General features: G+C 37.2%; 1 protein-coding gene across 3 annotated transcripts in view; it reads left to right on the forward strand.

The window, feature by feature from the left end:
- The window catches only part of MSRB3 (methionine sulfoxide reductase B3), a 167,778-nt gene that overhangs the window by 55,536 nt on the left and 93,209 nt on the right, over positions 1-19,033 (forward strand). For all 3 annotated transcript variants that reach the window (XM_021091955.1, XM_021091957.1, XM_021091956.1), the window contains one exon: positions 1,585-1,662. In XM_021091955.1, the coding sequence (XP_020947614.1) occupies positions 1,585-1,662 (78 nt within the window). The remainder of the gene's footprint in view (positions 1-1,584; positions 1,663-19,033) is intronic.

Consider the following 19,033-nt stretch of genomic DNA (forward strand, 5'->3'; position numbering starts at 1 on the left):
TCCTCCGTCTGCCCCCACCCCCCAACCGCTGAATCCGCTTCCTTGCCATTTAATTTGAAGGATTCTACACTTATTTGCTAAAGTCTGCAAATTGGTATCTTTGAAAAGGTTGAAAATGGTATTGTTTAGGTTAAGACTAAATTTTATTTATTCTTTTCCTCATTTAATGAACACTCTATCTTTTGTAAAGTCACAAGGCTTTTGTTAAGGGCCTGTTTTTAGTTTACTACAAAATGTGTGGAAGTAATAGCGATTTAGGTACATTTTTTGGGAAGACATCACAGTAAGCAAAACCATGAGGGACATGGCACTTTGCCAGGATGCTGAAAATTTGAAGGTGGCCATTGTAAGTATAGACGTTTTGGCTGCAAAAAGAAGGTAGCATAATTTAGTTCCTTTCTACCCCACTCCAATTTCTTTTTGAAGCACATGTGGAGAAAGTATTTATTGGCTCATTTGTGGTTGGAATGTCAAAAATTTTCAATAACTGCCCTCACATGGCTTTGGTCCTTGGAAGTTCGCCCTAAGTCCTGAAAAAAGAGTTTGTTCACTTCCAAGACTGTTTTTAGTGAATAAAGTCTCTCTCAGCTGATTCCAGCTCAAAGGTAACTTGCCAAGGTCCAGCCATTTTGTTGTCTAATTTATACCATGGAGCTTGGCATAAGGCTGTAACTTACCTCTGATCCAAATTTATTAATGATGTAACTTCTTGTTTTCATTCATGAACTGAAAGAGCTCTTTACCACACATGGGGTCCTTGTTAATAGGCAACACTCTCTTCCTGTCACAGTATATACTGTTTACCGAATTTACCAAATGTTGAATCTCTGACAAAGTCCACCCTCACTGTGCAGTGAGCTAGCGATGGACGTCAGTGTCAGCCCGAGACGTCTACTCGTCCTGTTGTGTACATGACTAGCAAAATGATTTAATGCACACAAACAACTAGAGATTAGGTCATTCTTAAAAATTCTGTTTATAAAAAAATTGGACCTCATAAAGAGGGTGAAAGGATAATAAAAACAAGCTGCAGAGCACATAGACTTTTTGTTGGGCTAGCACAGCTGATTTGTATTAGCTGAATGACCTCCTAGCCTTTAAGATTGTTAACTTAGAAAAATATTCCCTTAAAGCTGCAATATTCCTTTTCAAACCAAAAAATAAGACTCCTTCCACTTGATGTGTTGCACCCTTCTGCATTTTCTGGTATATATACTCTTGGACACCATAGAGTAGCAGAAATCTTATGTAATAATGTGGTTTTTTTTCTGTGAATCTGAACTATAGGCTTTATTTTTTTTTTTAATAGGAACTTTTTTTTCTAAGCATTACATAACTAGAGGGCCTGATTTTTTTTTTTTTTTATTTAACCTGCACTAGTTTGGAGTAGTTATATGCACATTTTATTATATAGATTTGAAATATATTAGTAATGTTCAGATTTCCATATGTTTGGTCTGTTCTCATTTTAGGACAAAAAGCCCTTGAAAGATTTATTGGAGAAATATATTTTAAGCAAATATGTTATATAAGAAATAATGCTAACTCTGTTTAATTTTTTATGCTCCATTTATTATGTTTCAGTGCCTTCGAAGGAGAATATACACATCACAAAGATCCTGGAATATATAAATGTGTTGTTTGTGGAACTCCGTTGTTCAAGTAAGTATGTTAAAAACCTGTGGATATGGACAAATCATAGATGGCAGCAAACTTGGTATTGCTCATTCACATTAGACTCTTCCATTATTAAATTTTCTTATTTCTAATTTTTCTGTTCCTCCCCGGCCCAAACAAAAGTAGCTATTGACTTTCCTGATTTAATTCCAGTTTGGCAAATGGGCTGACCTCACATTATTTGGATCTTTAAAATATCCAACATTATCTTGTTCATTGCAGTAACCATGGTGCTTAAGCAGAGCTATGAAAGAGATTTTGGTGAACATGGAAACATGGAAATGTCTGTTTTTATTGATTTTTCTATCATCAAGTGATGGCCCTAAATTTATTCATTGGACCATAATGAAAGTTCTCTATGTGCATCCTTTAGATTGGATAATATCCACTCTGTTGATTATGTGTACTTCTGCAATGGATAATGCTTGTACTGAAAGTGAAGTGAGAATTATAACAGCTATTTATACATACCATGAGTTTAACAATTTTTGCATTAATCCAAAATCTTAATTTTAAAGACCTTGATAGTTTACAATAAAACAGGCAGTACATAGATTTTTTTCAACAAAATAGTTAATTTAGACAATGTATTCTGAATTGATTATGGATCTTATTCAAGAAAGAAAAAATGTTACTAAAAATTTATTTATTTAGGTAGAGAAAATCCTAGAAGCCCTGTATTTCCCATGGGGATGCTGATTTGGGGGAATAAAAAGACAGAAACTTTAACTGATTTGGGGGAATAAAAAGACAGAAACTTTAATGCCATTTACTTAAAACAGAATTACAAATTTCTTGGGGAAATGAACGAATAAGAATCTGATGTGTGTAGCATGTAAAACATATTTAATATCTCTCCACAAATGTTTCCTTTTGAAAACACTAGCATTTACAGATTTTCCAGAAATAACAGGAAACAGTAGTTTCCTTAAAAAATTTTTTAAAAACTTTAAAGCCTTTCTTAACTTCCATAAACCTTATTGCACATTAATGTTGGTTGAGAATCTGTTCCGAATTCTTATGTATTTATTCTTTCTGTTAAAAAAACCAGCCCTTCAAATTGTCACCCATTTCCGCTTAGAAAACACACATCTTTATATTTCAACACCTTTAGTTTTTGTCATAATAGTTGATATAACACTTAAGATAGTTGCTGAGCCATGTTAAACTTGTTAATATCCCAAATGGTAAAAATTCGCCACATCTCCTTTGCTTTTTGTTGAAGATTCTTCATTTCTTTCCCTATTATGTGATTCAGTAAAGTAGTGGATCTAAGGAAAACTTACTGTTTTAAATAAGAAACAGAACCACTGTAAATGAAGGATTTAACCCATGTGACGTCTTGAGTCACAAATAGTAAAAGCAAGACCCTTATTCAAACACAGGTACTGGTGGGATTCAGGGAGTTTCATATTTGATGTGATATGGACTGTAAAGGAAACTTTAGCATTCTTGTAAGGAAAGCTCTTATTTTATACTTTTTTAGGGAGTATAGTGTAATATTTTTATTCTACATTTTAAAAAAGTTGTGTGCTTCTCTATACTTGGTTTCTTGTCAGGTTTAGGGGGAGCAGTATCCCTGCTTTGACCTTGATTGTAGAATATGGGTCATTCTTCCATCTGGCGCTCCTGTCTTCTTTTTTTCTTTTTTTCTGTCTTTTTGAGGGCCGTACCTGCGGCATATGGAGGTTCCCAGGCTAGGAGTCTAATCGGAGCTGTAGCTGCCTGCCTATGCCAGAGCCACAGCAACACCAAATCCAAGCCGCATCTGCAACCTACACCACAGCTCACGGCAATGCCAGATCCTTATCCCATGGAGTGAGGCCAGGGATCACACCTGAAACCTCATGGTTCCTAGTTGGATTTGTTTCCGCTGTGCCATGATGGGAACTCTGCTCCTGTCTTCTTAATGGAGAACTTGTACCCTGATGTCCACAAGGTGTGGGGCCACAGGGCATGGACGGTTTTGAGGGAAGTGATTTTCTTGTCTTCAGCCTCTATGTGTACACTCTTCTGAAACTGCTGTCTGTGTCCGAGAGAGTCTGTAGGCGGCCACCTCTTCATTCCTACCTCCTCTGCCATAGCTGCCCTCCTCCCACTTCACAAAAGGTATCATACCTTCCACTCATCCCAAATCTTACTATGATTTACTGTCAGAGTAAAATCTCTAGGGCACCAAGCAAAACTACAGTTCAGGAATGTGTTACTTCTGAAGGAGAGAACCACGAAAGCAAGGCCAAAAAGTGTTAAGAAATATTGAACTGGTAAAAGAGTACTGAAATAGTATTTCACTTTGGAAAGGCTCAGTCTGCCCACCGGCCGTCTGCTTATCTGTTTCACCATTGTTGTCCCTTTGTCCCTCTATCCATTTCCTAATAATCTGATTAAGTGAGATGTTTGTCATGAAAACAAGTGTCAATATATCTACTCAAAAATTTTAAATGAAAATGTGTGTGTGTGTGCGCACGCGTGTACAGAAGAAAAGACTGAGCTACTTGATAGACAGGACAGTGAGGACTGCCTTTGCAAATAAGGTTACATGGTGGACTTCAAGTGCCAGGGGAGGCCGCTGGCCACCAGGTTCTGCTCGCTTCTGATCTATATATGTCACGCTAAGGCTTTGACAAAAATATATTTTAAGCAAGTAATGTATATACAGAATACCAGATAATTTATCTTTTCAATTATTTCAATTTTCAATAAGAAATTTTAGCTGTCGCTTAAAAAAAATGTAAAGATGTGCATATTAGTCAGCATCCAATCTGGATATAGAAGCCACACAGTAATTTGAATAGGAAAATTTAATATAGAGAATTACTACATGTAACAGAAGATTGTGGTGACAAGGGATTGGCTATTAAGAAGTAAATAGAAATTGTAAAGAATACAGAGATAGAAAATATAGGAAGCTATCATGACCCCTAAGGCTGAGATAGAGCCCAAGGAAAAGCTTCTCCTGAATCCCGCCCCCAACCCTTTGGCTGATGGCACAGTAGTCATTGTGGAGCCGTGATGGTATAACTTTCCAGAAATGCGCTTTCTGGAATTTGTTGGCGATTTCCCCTCTTGGGGAAAGCTGTTTGCAGGAAAGCGTCTCCCTGGGGGTGCTTCACTGCAAAAATACCTGAGCGAAGTACCAGGGGAGGCTGCCGGCCACCAGGTTCTGCTCACTCCTGTGCCCACCTCGCTTAGGAGAAGCTGCCAATGCTACAGGAGCCTGTCACCAGAGAGGCAGTCTGCCTACACTCCAAGGCCCGGGCGCTGGAGAGGCTGTGCACACTGAGGGGTTAGGTGCTGGGGAAGCCCCACAATTTGTAAGGGCGGGCAGCAGAGGATCCACAGACACTGTGTGCGAGAGCAGGTGCTAAAGAAGCTGCAAGCTCTTCTTGGAGCCTGTGTGGAGTCAGGTACTGAAAACAGGTGGAAAAACTGTTTTTCTCCTGCAGTCCTTCTCCTGTGAACTCTACTGACAAAGTTTGATATCAGATTAGCTGACAAAGAAAAAAATGTTTAAAGGTTTCAGATCCATTTTAGCAGAGCAGGCAAGGAAGATGGATTTAGAAGTGAGAAGCAAGGAGTTCCTGTTGTGGTTCAGTGGTAATGAACCCAACTAGTATATGTGAGGATGCAGGATTGATCCCTGGCCCACTCAGTGGGTCAAGGAGCCAGCATTGCCACAAGCTGCTTTGTAGATGCAGCTCAAAAGTGAGAGGCAATAACTTGATAACTGGCACAAAATCTGTTTTTTCAAAATTCTTTTAGGAGTGAGCAAAAGTTTGAAAATCACTCACTAGTTTAGTAAAATAATGGCATCACTATTAGACACCCTCTTGAGATAGCTGGCTTTGTACTTTGTACACAAGTGTAGGAAACAATTGAGGTGTGTTGTGTGTGTGAATGAGAAAGTGTGTTGAGTTTTTATTTTTTAGAGTGGAGAGAGTGAAGGGAGAAAATTCAGCAGAAAAGATTAAATAGAGGAACAGTATGAGAACTAGCAGTGGAAGGGAAGCAGATAAGAAATAAAAAGAAGTAAGAAAGAAATGCTGAGGTTCAAAATGCCTTACCATTAGTAGTATGCAAAGGTTGTAAAGGTTGTTTTCCCAGCTGCCACTTCTGTTTCTTATTCACACTCATTGTGTGTGTGTGTGCGCGCGCACATGCGTGCATGTGCACAAACATTCACAAATATGTATAATCCTCTTCATTTACCTAACTGATATATATATATGTATAATACTTCCTTATAAAAAAGGCCATTCAAACTTGTACTCTACCCTAAATACATTCCCTCTCAACAATACGCTGCTTTTTTACTGCTTACCAAGTACAAGAACCTTATTCACGGGCTGCTTATAAACCAAATGTGTAATTTATTCCATGGTTCACGTTTTCTTCACATTCACAAATTCTCCCAGCCTAGTTTATTTCTCATAGGGTACTACTGACTTTCAGTTAGTAAATTAACTGACAAGAGTAAGAATGTTCTCTCCTCTGGTTATTTGAACTTCTAAACTTTCATAAAATAAATTTATTGCACATCAGATAAACCAGAGAGGGCATTGCTGAAATAATTTAATTCAGACAGTATTTTTGAAATCTTGTATTTTGTTTTGGCTAACACTCTGCCAGGTGTTGTGAAACAAAATAAATTTATGAACTATTTTTTTCCTTAAAGTATTTAAAGTTTTGTTGGAATGATAAGAAAAACACAATAAACAATTACAGAGTATGAAAAAATAATATTAACATCCATCTGAATGTGCGAGTTTGAAATGCTTTCATGTGTCATCGGAGGGTGTATGAATGCACAAAGTAGGGTCCATTTTCCTGTGTCATCGGAGGGTGTATGAATGCACAAAGTAGGGTCCATTTTCCTGGAGGAGATGAGAACACACTTTACCAGGCAGAGAACACCTGATAGAGAATGCCATGTGAGAAGAGGAATTAGACACGGGATCAAAAATGGATTTTTCAAGGAAATAGTTATGAGGCTGGTCCAATAGGAGTGGGGAGGTGAATTACGTTGGGAGTAAAGGAAAAATGGCTAGAGGATTAAAAATGACCAATTAAGGGAGTTCCTGTCATGGTTCAGTGGTTAACGAATCTGACTAGGAACCTTGAGGTTGAGGGTTCGATCCCTGGCCCCGCTCAGCGGGTTAAGGATCCAGCATAGCTGAGCTGTGGTGTAGGTCGCAGACGTGGCTTGGATCCCGCATTGCTGTGGCTCTGGTGAAGGCCAGCAGCTACAGCTCCGATTTGACCCCTAGCCTGGGAATCTCCACATGCTGCATGTGCAGCCTTAGGAAATACAAAAAGACCAAAAAAAAAAAAAAAAAAAGACCAATTCAGGGAGCCCTAGAATCCAGACAAGACATTTAAGTTTCTGCTTAAAATCCTTTAAGCCTTGGCATCCTTTCCTCCAGGAAGCCTTATCTGAGCCTTCCAGGGTGAACTCCGGGTGTCCTTCGCCTCTGCTCCCACAGCACCTTGTATGCACTTCCATCACTGCAAGCCCTACTCTGCTTTATAATTATCTGTTTATGTGCTGTCTGCCCACTAGGAAGTGAACTCCACAGCTGCAAGGCAATGCCTTAGTCATATTTATACCTTTAGTCCCTGGCATGTACTAATCCCTAAATATTTGTTTGTTGATCAGATGCTTGTCTGAACCTTGTGAGATAGATTGTGGAGAGACTTTGAATAAGACAATAGCATGATGAAAATGGGAATTAAGCCATACAGTGCACAAGATAGATTTCTGAGACTGAAAAGAGAAGAAAATAGGGGTTTAACAGCTGCAGAGGGAACTTTTTTTGCCTAGTTAGTTGATAAACCTCAATGTTATCCATGTGTAATCAGCTCCTGATGATTTTAAGACTTTGAAGTGCATCTACTAATCAGGCCTTGAATTAAGAGCTCATCTTACCCAGGTTCACTAATTATGACAACGATAATAATAATAGTAATACTAAATAAGGGCTACACTTACATAGCATTTACCATATGTGAGGCACGGTTTTAAGTGCTTTATATATATTAAGTCCTTTATTCTTCACAGCAACGTATTTTATAGATGCAGAAACTGAGAGAATAAGTATCTTGTGAAGCTCATACAGACAGTACAAATGGGTTTAAAATAGTAATACTCAGAGTTCCCATCGTGGCTCAGCGGAAACGAGCCCCACTAGGAACCATGAGAATGCGGGTTCGACCCCTGGCCTCGCTCAATGGGTTGAGGATCGAGCATTGCCATGCGTTTTGTGTGTAGGTCACAGATGTGGCTCAGATCTGGTGTTTTGCTGTGGCTCTGGTGTAGGCCAGCAGCTGCAGCTCTGATTTGACCCCTAGCCTGGGAACTTAACATATGCTTGAAACTGCAGCCCTAAAATAAATAAATAAATAAATAAATAAAAGAGTAATACTCCAACTCTTAGAAAAGAAGAAAGTTAAATAATTACAGGAAAATAAGGTTTTTAATGTTTTGTTTTGGTCACTCAAATCTGGTTATTTCTCAACTTAATTGGAAGAAATGGAACACATACACATGCACACACAGACACACAGACTTACAGTTCCTTGAAAAATCTGTCTTTGTCATAGTATGTAAGTTGAAAATTGAAGAAAATTCCCATCTAGAGAGGACAGAACCAAAAGTAAATAGATCCATCATGGCTAGTCATTAAGGAGAACTCGGCTTCAGGCTGGTTGTTACCCTTGGGGAAGCCCCTTGGAATCCTGACAGGAAGATGGAGCCAGTGTTCAGGAAGCCATCAGGCCATTTGACATCTGCGAAGTAGGGCAGCAGCTGGATTCATGGGCTGGATTCTAGTCATTAAAGCTAGGAAGTTATTTTATTTTCACTACTAACCCCCTATTAACATTTTCTCAAGCAGCTGTGTTCGAAATTTTCACTTTTTTTTTGAATTCTCTCCCTACATTTCTGGGGAGATTGAGGCCAATGAATATGAGCTGTCATTTAAATATCTTTCCTTTTATTTTGAAATTTCTTTGTATCTTCATTTTTATCAAACAGAACAAGCACAGGCTAAAAACAACTGGTGGAACCAATTGAATATTAGCCCAGATGTGTGACCTTAAATTCATCACCTATGAAGTGGAGAAAATAAAACCAAACAGGTGTAAGAACTAAATGCAGAAAAATGCCTGTATATGGCAGGTATTCAACAATGTTAAATTCAAGTGGCCTGACCAAGTTTGGGGAACGTATCATACTATCACTCCTTAAGAAACTCCTTAATGTGAGAAAGGGCAGCTTTATTAGTGAGTCTGTCTGTTAACAGTAGATGTTAGTGTGATGAGTCACTGCTCCAGCTGTGTTGCTGCATTTCAAATGGGACTCTGCTGCAAAACTGTTCACACATGCTGCATTTCACATGAGCCTCCTGTGCAGTTTTATTCCAGGCTACTAGAAAATTTAAGCCCTTTTTCAGCTCTTTAAGAACATAAGCCCTTTCACTGAAGAAATTCCAGTTCAATGCCACACACAATTTACTCAACTATACTATTCTATTTACCACTAAAGGAGAATTTCAACGTAAACTTTTCCCCTTCTGATACAGTGGTGTGTGTGTGTGTGTGTGTGTGTGTGTGTGTTGGGGGTGGGGAGATGTAAAAATGGGGTGGGGGGAGGAAAAGGAGAAGGGAGAGAAAGAGTTTTCCATTCATATTCTCATTCAAATTCCATTTTCCCAACCCCTTTAAACACTATCCATATAATATTTGCTCATAAACCATTTCAGTTACTGTGGAATTCTACTAGGGAGAGTAACTTGAACTTCAAGCTTTCCTTCTATGGAACTCTAGCTGGATATTACTCATAATTCTAGCAAATGTTTCTTATCTTTAACAGAGTGCATTTAACTTGAGTTGAAAAGATCTGAATTGCCCTTCACCTCATTCCAAATCTTTTAACAAAGTAAGCTTTCTAGTACAATGAAACCATTATGAAAGGAATTGGATTTTTGAGTAGTGACTTTTGTTATATCTAAATAACTCATATTGTTTTGAAGAGAATGCAAAATTGACTTCTCTTATTCTGTTGACCCTTCCTATCTTGTCCCCACATAAAGCGATTTACAGGAAAAGAATCTGTTAACTTAGGGGGTCACTTTTCTATCTTCATTTCGTCTGAAATCTTAGGGCAAGATCACAGCTAGATGGAAAGAAAAGTACCTCCTGGAGCTACTGGCAAAGATAGGGAGCAAAAAAACATTACTAGTGACTGACCCATTAAGCCATCAGAAAAAAAAAAAAAAAAAAAAGAAAAGCATAAATAGCATAAGAGTGTAGCATAAAATAAAGAACAGCTCTATTTTGAGAAATTGGAAAATTATAGTAAGGCAGGATTCAAAATTTAACAATATGCAAAGATAATTATAATCGCGTTTCTCTAATTAAAAACTCTCTCTATATAGAAAAATTGAAGCAATAACTACACATAAAATCCCTAGATAGTTGGAAGTGAGTATATGAGTGTGTGTGGTGTGTGTGTATTGGTGTGATTTGGGGGAAGAAAAGTGGAGGAAGAACAATCTTGCCTTGTATTTCCTAAACCACAATACTAGTTCTCTAGTTAATTTTCCAAATATAAGCAGAAATAGATTCTTCTTGGTGCATTAGAATGGATAGTTAGAATAAACTGGGAAACATAATAGGCAAAAATTTTAACTGTAATTCATGTACGTTTACCATGTTTATATAAACATGTATCAGAAAATTAGTGAACATTTGTTATTCTAGTTCACAGGCTTTGAATTTAAAGGCAGTGTATAAAAATAATGTACAACTTTCAGCCAGTACTTCTGAGGCAATCCACAAAGCTGCACTTGTAAATGAATAATACTTTTTTCACAATATGGTCATGAATTTAATGAAAATTGCATACATTTTCAGTCAGGTACATGTCTTCAATGTGTCTTACATATGGACAAGAGTCCCACCACATAACATTATCAAAGAAAAGTACAGAAACCATCCATCCATCCAAGCAGAAACACAGCTTTGAAAAATTCCCACATGGACTTGCTGCATAACCATAAGCAAGTTACTTAAATATTCCATTTCATTTTTCTCATCTGTAAAACAGTGAGAATAACATCGACCCTTTCTGACTCATAGCACTACTGTACCAAATGAAATAACTATGCAACATGCTATAAAATAAAGAACAAACAGCTAATACATCTTAATATTAAAAAGAGCCCAATCAAAAAATCGACAGAAGACCTAAATAGACATTTCTCCCAAGAAGGCATACAAATGGCCAACAGGCACAAGAAAAGATGCTCAATAGGGCTGATAATTAGAGAAATGCAAATCAAAACTACAATGAAGTATCACCTCACACCGGTCAGAATGGTCATTAAAAAGTCTACAAATAATGAATGCTGGAGGGAGGGTAGAGAAAAGGGAACCTTCCTAAACTGTTGGTGGGAATGTAAATTGGTGCAGCCACTATAGAGAACAGTATGGAGATTCCTTCAAAAACTGAAAACAGAGTTACCATATGATCCTGCAATCCCACTCCTGGGCATGTATCCAGACAAAGCTACAGTTCAAAAAGATACATGCATCCCAATGTTCGTAGCAGCAGTAATTAAAATAGTCAAGACAATAATCTGAATGACCATTGACAGGTGAATGGATAAAGAAGAGGTGGTGTGTGTGTATGTATGTATAATGAAATATTATTTGGCCATAAAAAGAATGAAATAATGCCATTTGCAGCAACATAGGTACACCTAGAGAGTATCGTATTAAGTGAAGTAAGTTAGACAAAGACAAAAATCATATGATGTCACATATATGGAATCTAAAAAAATGATACAAATGAATTTGTTTACAAAACAGAAATAGACTCATAGACAAATTTGTCATTACCAAAAGAGATACCGAGGGAGAGGGGGATAGATAAATTAGGAGATTGAGGTTAACATATACACACTCCTATATATAGAATAAACAACAAGGACCTATTTTATAGCACAGGGAACTATATTCAGTATCTTGTTATAACCTATAATGGAAAAGAATCTGAAAAGAATATATGTATATTCTTATATATTTACACATATGTGTATATAACTGAATCATTTTATATTCTTATATATACATATATATTCTTGTATATACATACATGTATATATATATATAACTAGATCATTTTTCTGTACACGTGAAACTAAGACCACATTGTAAATTAACAATACTTCAATTTTATTTTATTTATTTTTTTTTATTTTTTTATTTATTTTTTTGTCTTTTTGCCATTTCTTGGGCCGCTCTCGCGGCATATGGAGGTTCCCAGGCTAGGGGTCGAATCGGAGCTGTAGCCACTGGCCTAGGCCAGAACCACAGCAACGCGGGATCCGAGCCGTGTCTGCAACCTACACCACAGCTCATGGCAACGCCGGATCGTTAACCCACTGAGCAAGGGCAGGGACCGAACCTGCAACCTCAAGGTTCCTAGTCGGATTCGTTAACCATTGCGCCACGACGGGAACTCCACAATACTTCAATTTTAAAAAGTGGTTAAAAAAGATATAAAGATCTAAGTATAAAGTAAGGTTTGTAAAAATGGTGCTACTTTAAATAAGTAAATTTACATGGTATACTATAAACAGCATGCAAATCTAAAGTCAGCTTCTGTCAAATAATTTTTTTTTTTTTTTTTTTTTGGTCTTTTGTCTTTTTGCTATTTCTTGGGCCGCTCCCGCGGCATATGGAGGTTCCCAGGCTAGGGGTCCAATCGAGCTGCAGTCTCCGGCCTACGCCAGAGCCACAGCAACGAGGGATCCAAGCCGTGTCTGCAACCTACACCACAGCTCATGGCAATGCAGTATCGTTAACCCACTGAGCAAGGGTAGGGACCGAACCCGCAACCTCATGGTTCCTAGTCGGATTCGTTAACCACTGAGCCAAGACGGGAACTCCCTCAAATAATTTTTTAAAGGATTAGGTCTAGATTCTAAATTCCCCAACTAATGTAACATAGATGAGTAACTGAGAATTTTAATACATTAGTCATTTACAAATCTCTCCCTAACAAATCTAGAAACTTCTTGAAAGAATAGGTCGTGACTTAGGATTTTTGTAACCCACATCTGCACCCAGTGCAGGAGCATATGACTTTGCATATCCTTGCTACTTAATTATTTGTTAAATAAAGGGTTTAATTCCAGTAAATTAAGCATAACCACTGAGTTAAATGACTCAAACTGATACTGAAATGGTGGAAGTATAAATAAATACTTGGTTACAGATTCTCTAAATTATAATCCCCTATCACACTTTCCAAAGTGTTTTCTAAAGACCACTCACAGAATGTGCTTTCACTGGATGGTTATTTCAACAATAGCATTGCTTGCAACTGCAAATGCAAAGATACACCTAACTCCAACTAAGGGAGTTTATGTCTATGGCTGGGATCTTTTACAAAGAAACATTGAAAAGAGGAGTTTCTGTTGTGGGCCAGTGGTAAGGAACCTGACTAGTATCCATGAGGACTTGGGTTTGATCCCTGGCTTTGCTCAGTGGTTTAAGTATCCGGCATTCCCATGAGCTGTGGTCACAGATGAGGCTTGGATTTGGATGTGGTGTAGGCCGGCGGCAGCTACAGCTCCAATTCAACCCCTAGCCTGGGAACTTCCAGATGTAGCACTTGCAGCCCTAAAAAGCAAAAACAAGCAAACAAACAAACAAAAAGCTCAGGGTCAGCTACCCAAAGCTGTATCAAGAGTTCATGTTCAAATGACTTGATTAGAAATAACTGGGAGTTCCCATAAGGGCTCAGTGGAAACGAATCTGACTAGTATCCATGAGGATTTGGGTTCAATCCCTGGCCTCGCTTAGTGGGTTGGGGATCTGGTGTTGCCATGAGCTGTGGTATAGGTTGCAGACATGGCTCAGATTCTGTGTTGCTGTTGCTGTGGCTGTGGTGTAGGCCTGCAGCTGTAGCTCTGATTCCCCTAGCCTGGGAACCTCCATATGCTGTGGGTGCAGCCCTAAAAAGACAATAAATAAATAAACATAAAAATAACTGAACTAAAATTGGGTTGTGATGATTGTTGTACAACTCTAAATGTAATAAAATTCGTTGAGAAAAAAAATAACTGAACTAGATAGTGCTCAAAATGCCAGAAAATGACAGCAAACACACAAAAATAAACTGGGATAAAATGCCCGCTTTTTTCCTCAAAACATCTGCCAATTCTAGTCATGGGAAGAGAGGTGAAGATTCCAGATGTTCAGAAGCAGAAATGCCAGTAGACAGAATTTCTCAACTTCAGCACTGTTGACATTTGGGTTGGATAATACTTTGTCGTTTGGGGCTGCCCTACACACTGTAGGATGTCCAGTAGCATCCTAACCTCTATCTGCTAGATCCCTCTAGCACCCGTTCCCCCCACTCCCCACCCCCTGTTATGACAAACGAAAGTTTTTCCAGGCATTATCGAATACCCTGGGGTGGGGGTGGGAAGCAGAATCACCTTCAGTTGAGAACAACAGATCTAGACAATCAACAAAACAGTCAGTCCAACTCTGATTTGTAGTGTTAGCTGATTTCTTTGGAGCAGATATTTCCGCCATACACTATTTCAAGCTACAAATGTGATGTTTCTGAATGTGGAATTGGGAAGAGATATGTGGTAACACCATTATATAGTATTTCTGTAATACCGATACAACAGGTGTAAATAACATAGGTAACAGTTAAATTTAGTTAAAAAATTAGAAGTTGTGAATTCTGAGTATTTATTCAGGTTTTTTTTTTTTTTTTGGACCACACCCATAGCCTGTGTAAATTCATGGGCCAGGGATTGAATCTGAGTGGCAGCTGCGGCAACACCAGATACTTTAGCCCACTGGTCAGGGATTGAATCTGCACCTTCGCAGCAACCTGAGTGAGCTATTTCAGTCAGTTTATTGACCCACTGCTCCATAGCGGGAATTCCTATTATGTTTGTTTTCAATATAATTTATTTAATTATAAGTCTATATAATTTTTAAAATAACATCTATGTTTAGCAGCTGGCTCCCAAAATTCCCCAAATTTTAACAATAGGCTTTCTTGAGCTTTAGCACACATAATGGGGAAAAATCAAGGGTAGACTAAATTTATCAAAAACTGCAACCCAACCCCAAATGAGTTCAGTCTCTGATTAGATTAAGGTAATCTTTCCCCCTCTCCTGCGCACTCCACCTGGCTATCAGAGGATAGGATAAACCCTCTGTAGAAGATTACATCATCATCATTCAGAGTACAGTTTTTCATACACAATGTCTGGCATTCATCAAAAATTACCAGGATACCAAAGTAAAGGACCAAGGGAAATAAACTGACAAAAGGCAACAGGTGTATAGATGGCCCGGATATCCATGTATTTAGGTCATCAGGCACAGACTTTAAAATAACTGTGATTAACATATTCAAGAAAATAGATGACAAGTTGGAGAATTTCACCAGAGAACAGGAATCTGTTGTAAAGAATAAAATAGCTCTAGGACTGAAATGCAGTAACTGAAATATAAACACATGAGATGGATTTAATAGCATACTGGACATAGAAAAAGGCAGGATTATTGAACATGAAGCAGGTGAGTAGAATATATTCAGACTGAAGCTGAGAGATTAAAAAAAAAAAGGAAAGTTATTGAGAAAATAATATAAGATACAGTTTCAGATTTAACATATTAGAGCCACAGAAAGGGAAGAAAAAGATAACGGGAAAGAAGTAATATTTGAAGAGATAATAGTCAAGGGACAAGAATTTTCCCAAACAGGAAAGAACTCTAGTCACAGATTCAAAAAGTGCTACAAATCTGAAACAGGATGAATGCAAAGAAAACCACATCTAGGCATATCACAGGAAGTCTGATGAAAATCAAAGGCGGAGAGAAAATATTAAAAGCACTCAGATAAATTAACATGAAAAATAAAAAAATTAGAACTGTTAAGTAAATCCAAAAGGTCAATTTTCAAAAAGACTGATAAAGTGGACCATGTCTGTCAAGTCTAATCAAGAAAGAGAGGAAGAAAAGCACACAGGTTCAAAACACTAGGAATGAATGAAAATGGAATAACACCAAAGGTATGGAAAAATTATTTTAATGTAAGAGAATACTATGTATAACCCTATTCTAATAAATTTAAAATAGCAGCATAATTTTCTAAAAATAGAATAAAATATAAAATTTGACTAAAGGAGTTCCCGTCGTGGCGCAGTGGTTAACGAATCCGACTAGGAACCATGAGGTTGTGGGTTCGGTCCCTGCCCTTGCTCAGTGGGTTAACGATCCGACGTTGCCGTGAGCTGTGGTGTAGGTTGCAGACGTGGCTCGGATCCCGCGTTGCTGTGGCTCTGGCGTAGGCTGGTGGCTACAGCTCTGATTCAACCCCTAGCCTGGGAACCTCCATATGCCACGGGGAGCAGCCCAAGAAATAGCAACAGCAACAACAACAACAAAAAAGACAAAAGACCAAAAAAAAAAAAAAAAAAATTTGACTAAAGAAGAACACTTGACCAGTAACCCTAGAAAAAACTGTTATCACAAACCAGCCTAGACTTTTACAGAAAAAAAAGAAAAAGCATTATTCCTATGCTATTACAAACTGTGTCAATCACAGAAGATAGAAAGGAGCTTATTAACTTGACAAGTGTAACGTACCTCTAAAACAAAGAGATGACAAAGACATAAACAAGGAAGAATTATTGACCAATCTGATTTATGAAAGTAGATGTAAGGATCTTAATAAAATATTATTAAAAGGAATATAACAATATGTTGAATGAGTAATATGCCATGGCAAGGTAAGGTTTATTTCAGGAATGTACACTTAGTTCAATACTACAACATCTCAGGAAAAATATGATCATTTTAATATATTCCCAGAAGAGATATTATAAAAATTCAAAGTGTATTCTTTAATTAAAAAGAAAACTCTTAATGAAGTAGGATTAGATGTAAATACTGTGTTTCATCAAATGCAAAATGCCATTAATCAAAGGCTTTATTATTACTTCAAGTAACATTAAGAAAAGAAAAAAAAACTGCCAATAAATTGTGAAACATCATTTATTTATCACAGACACGTCTAGGTTTCAGAGATGTTAAATGTTTGAAATAAAAAGTGCTCAGTAGAATCAGTGAAATAGATACTATTGGGGCAACCAGCTAAATATTTAAAAATTAAATTTAGATCCCATTATCAATATCTTACAAGGCGCGGTCTCATACTCCAATAAAGAGCAGATTAAATAAAAATTTTAAATAGTAACAGTAAGACCATACAAGTCCTAAGGGAAAATATAAGTGGGAAATTTATGTAACATGGGGGTGAGGTAAGGCTTTTTAAATAAGATTCCTAAATCAAAAAGAAAAAAATATGTTAGATTGGACTAAACTAAATATTTTATATTTCTATAGATCAAAACATTTTAAAAACTGGCAAATAAACCAACAGAGAAAAATATGTATGCAATCCATGTGACAGAAAATTAATATTCAAATCAACTGAGAAAGACAAACATTGGAAAAATGACCAGAAGATATAAAGAAATACTTTTCAAAATAAGAAATGTAGATAATAAGCATGGGAGAAATTATCTGCCACTTGGTAATAAAAAAATGAAGTAAAAGGAATATTTTTTAAAATGTGAACATTTTGCAAATTTGCTTCGTATTTTTTGTTTTTTTTTAATTTTTTTCTTATTTAAGTCTAGTTGATTTACAATGTTCTGTCAATTTCTGCTGTACAGCAAAGTGACCCAGTCATACATTATATATGTTTACATTATATATATGCATATATACACATTCTTTTTCTCATACTATCTTCCATGATGTTTTATCAAGTGATTGGATATAGTTCCGTGTGCTATACAGCAGGACCTCATTGCTTATCCAATCTAAATGTAATAGTTTGCATCTACCAACCCAAACTCCATCCCACTCCCTTCCCCTCCTCCTTAGCAACCACCAGTCTGTTCTTCATATCTGTAAGTCTATTTCTCAGGAATAGTTTTTTACCTGTCAACTTAGTGATCATTTCCAATGTCATCAAATCCAGTGTTGATCAAGGTCTGGGAAACTAGCACTTTAAAGCACTGCTGGATAGAGTGAATTGGTAGTAACTTTCTGGATAGTTTAATGACTTGTATGTTAGAAGTCTTAGAATTCTGCATGCCATCAATCTTCCAAATACATGTCTAGGAATTTATGCTAAAAGTCATGTCTGTGCATAAAGAGATAAAACTACAAGGATGTTGTAAATCATTCTTTTTATGATATCAAAAATATAATTTAAATATTAAAAATTGGGATCTAATGAATGATCTAGTGAAATATATGGCATTTTTATAATGTATTTTATTTTTTTGTCTTTTTGCGTTTTTTTTTTTTTTTAGGGCCACACCCACAGCATGTGGACGTTCCCAGGCTAGGGATCTAATTGGAGCTGTTGCTGCTGGCCTATGCTGGAGCTACAGCAATGCCAGATCCAAGCCGCATCTGCAGCCTACACCACAGCTCACAGCAACCCTGGATCCTTAACCCACTGAGCGAGGCCAGGGATCGAGCCCACAACCTCATAGTTCCTAGTTGGATTTGTTTCCGCTGCTCCACGACGGGAACTCCTATGGCATTTTAAATACTCTTGCAGAAGAATATATAGTGATCTGGAAAGAAATTTAAAACAAATTTAAAAGTTTACAAAACAATAATTACGTATGACCCTACTTTTATAATACATATATACATATGTATATACATATGAGTAGAAAACAATTTAGAAGGTTATGTATCAAATGTTATCTCTGGGTGGTTGGATTGCAGATGATTTTTTTTTTTTTTTTTTTTTGCTTATCCTTTTAATTTTTTAAAAAAGATGAACATGTATTTTGGGGGATAATATGAAAAATATTAAACACTAATATTGCCTTTACTCAGTGTTATACTGAACAATTTATTTTTTATTTTTAAAACTTTAAAAACATCTCAGGAACTATAATGGAAGAAATAAAAATCATTAAAAAATAAAATAAATAAAATATAAATGAGAAAAAAAAATTTCAGGAGTTCCCATTGTGGCTTAGCGGGTTAAGGATCTGACATTGTCTCCATGAGGATGCAGGTTTGATCCCTGGCCTTGTTCAGTGGGTTAAGGACTCGGGATTGCTGCAAGCTGCAGAGTAGGCTGAAAATGTGGCTTGGATCCAGTGTTGCCGTGGCTGTGGCATAGGCCTCAACTGCAGCTCCAATTCCACCCCTAGCCCAGAATCTTCCACTAGTGTGGCCATAAAACGAAACAAAACAAAACAAAAAAAACCTCATACCT

This window comes from Sus scrofa, chromosome 5, assembly GCF_000003025.6.
Source record: "Sus scrofa isolate TJ Tabasco breed Duroc chromosome 5, Sscrofa11.1, whole genome shotgun sequence".
NCBI lineage: Eukaryota > Metazoa > Chordata > Mammalia > Artiodactyla > Suidae > Sus > Sus scrofa.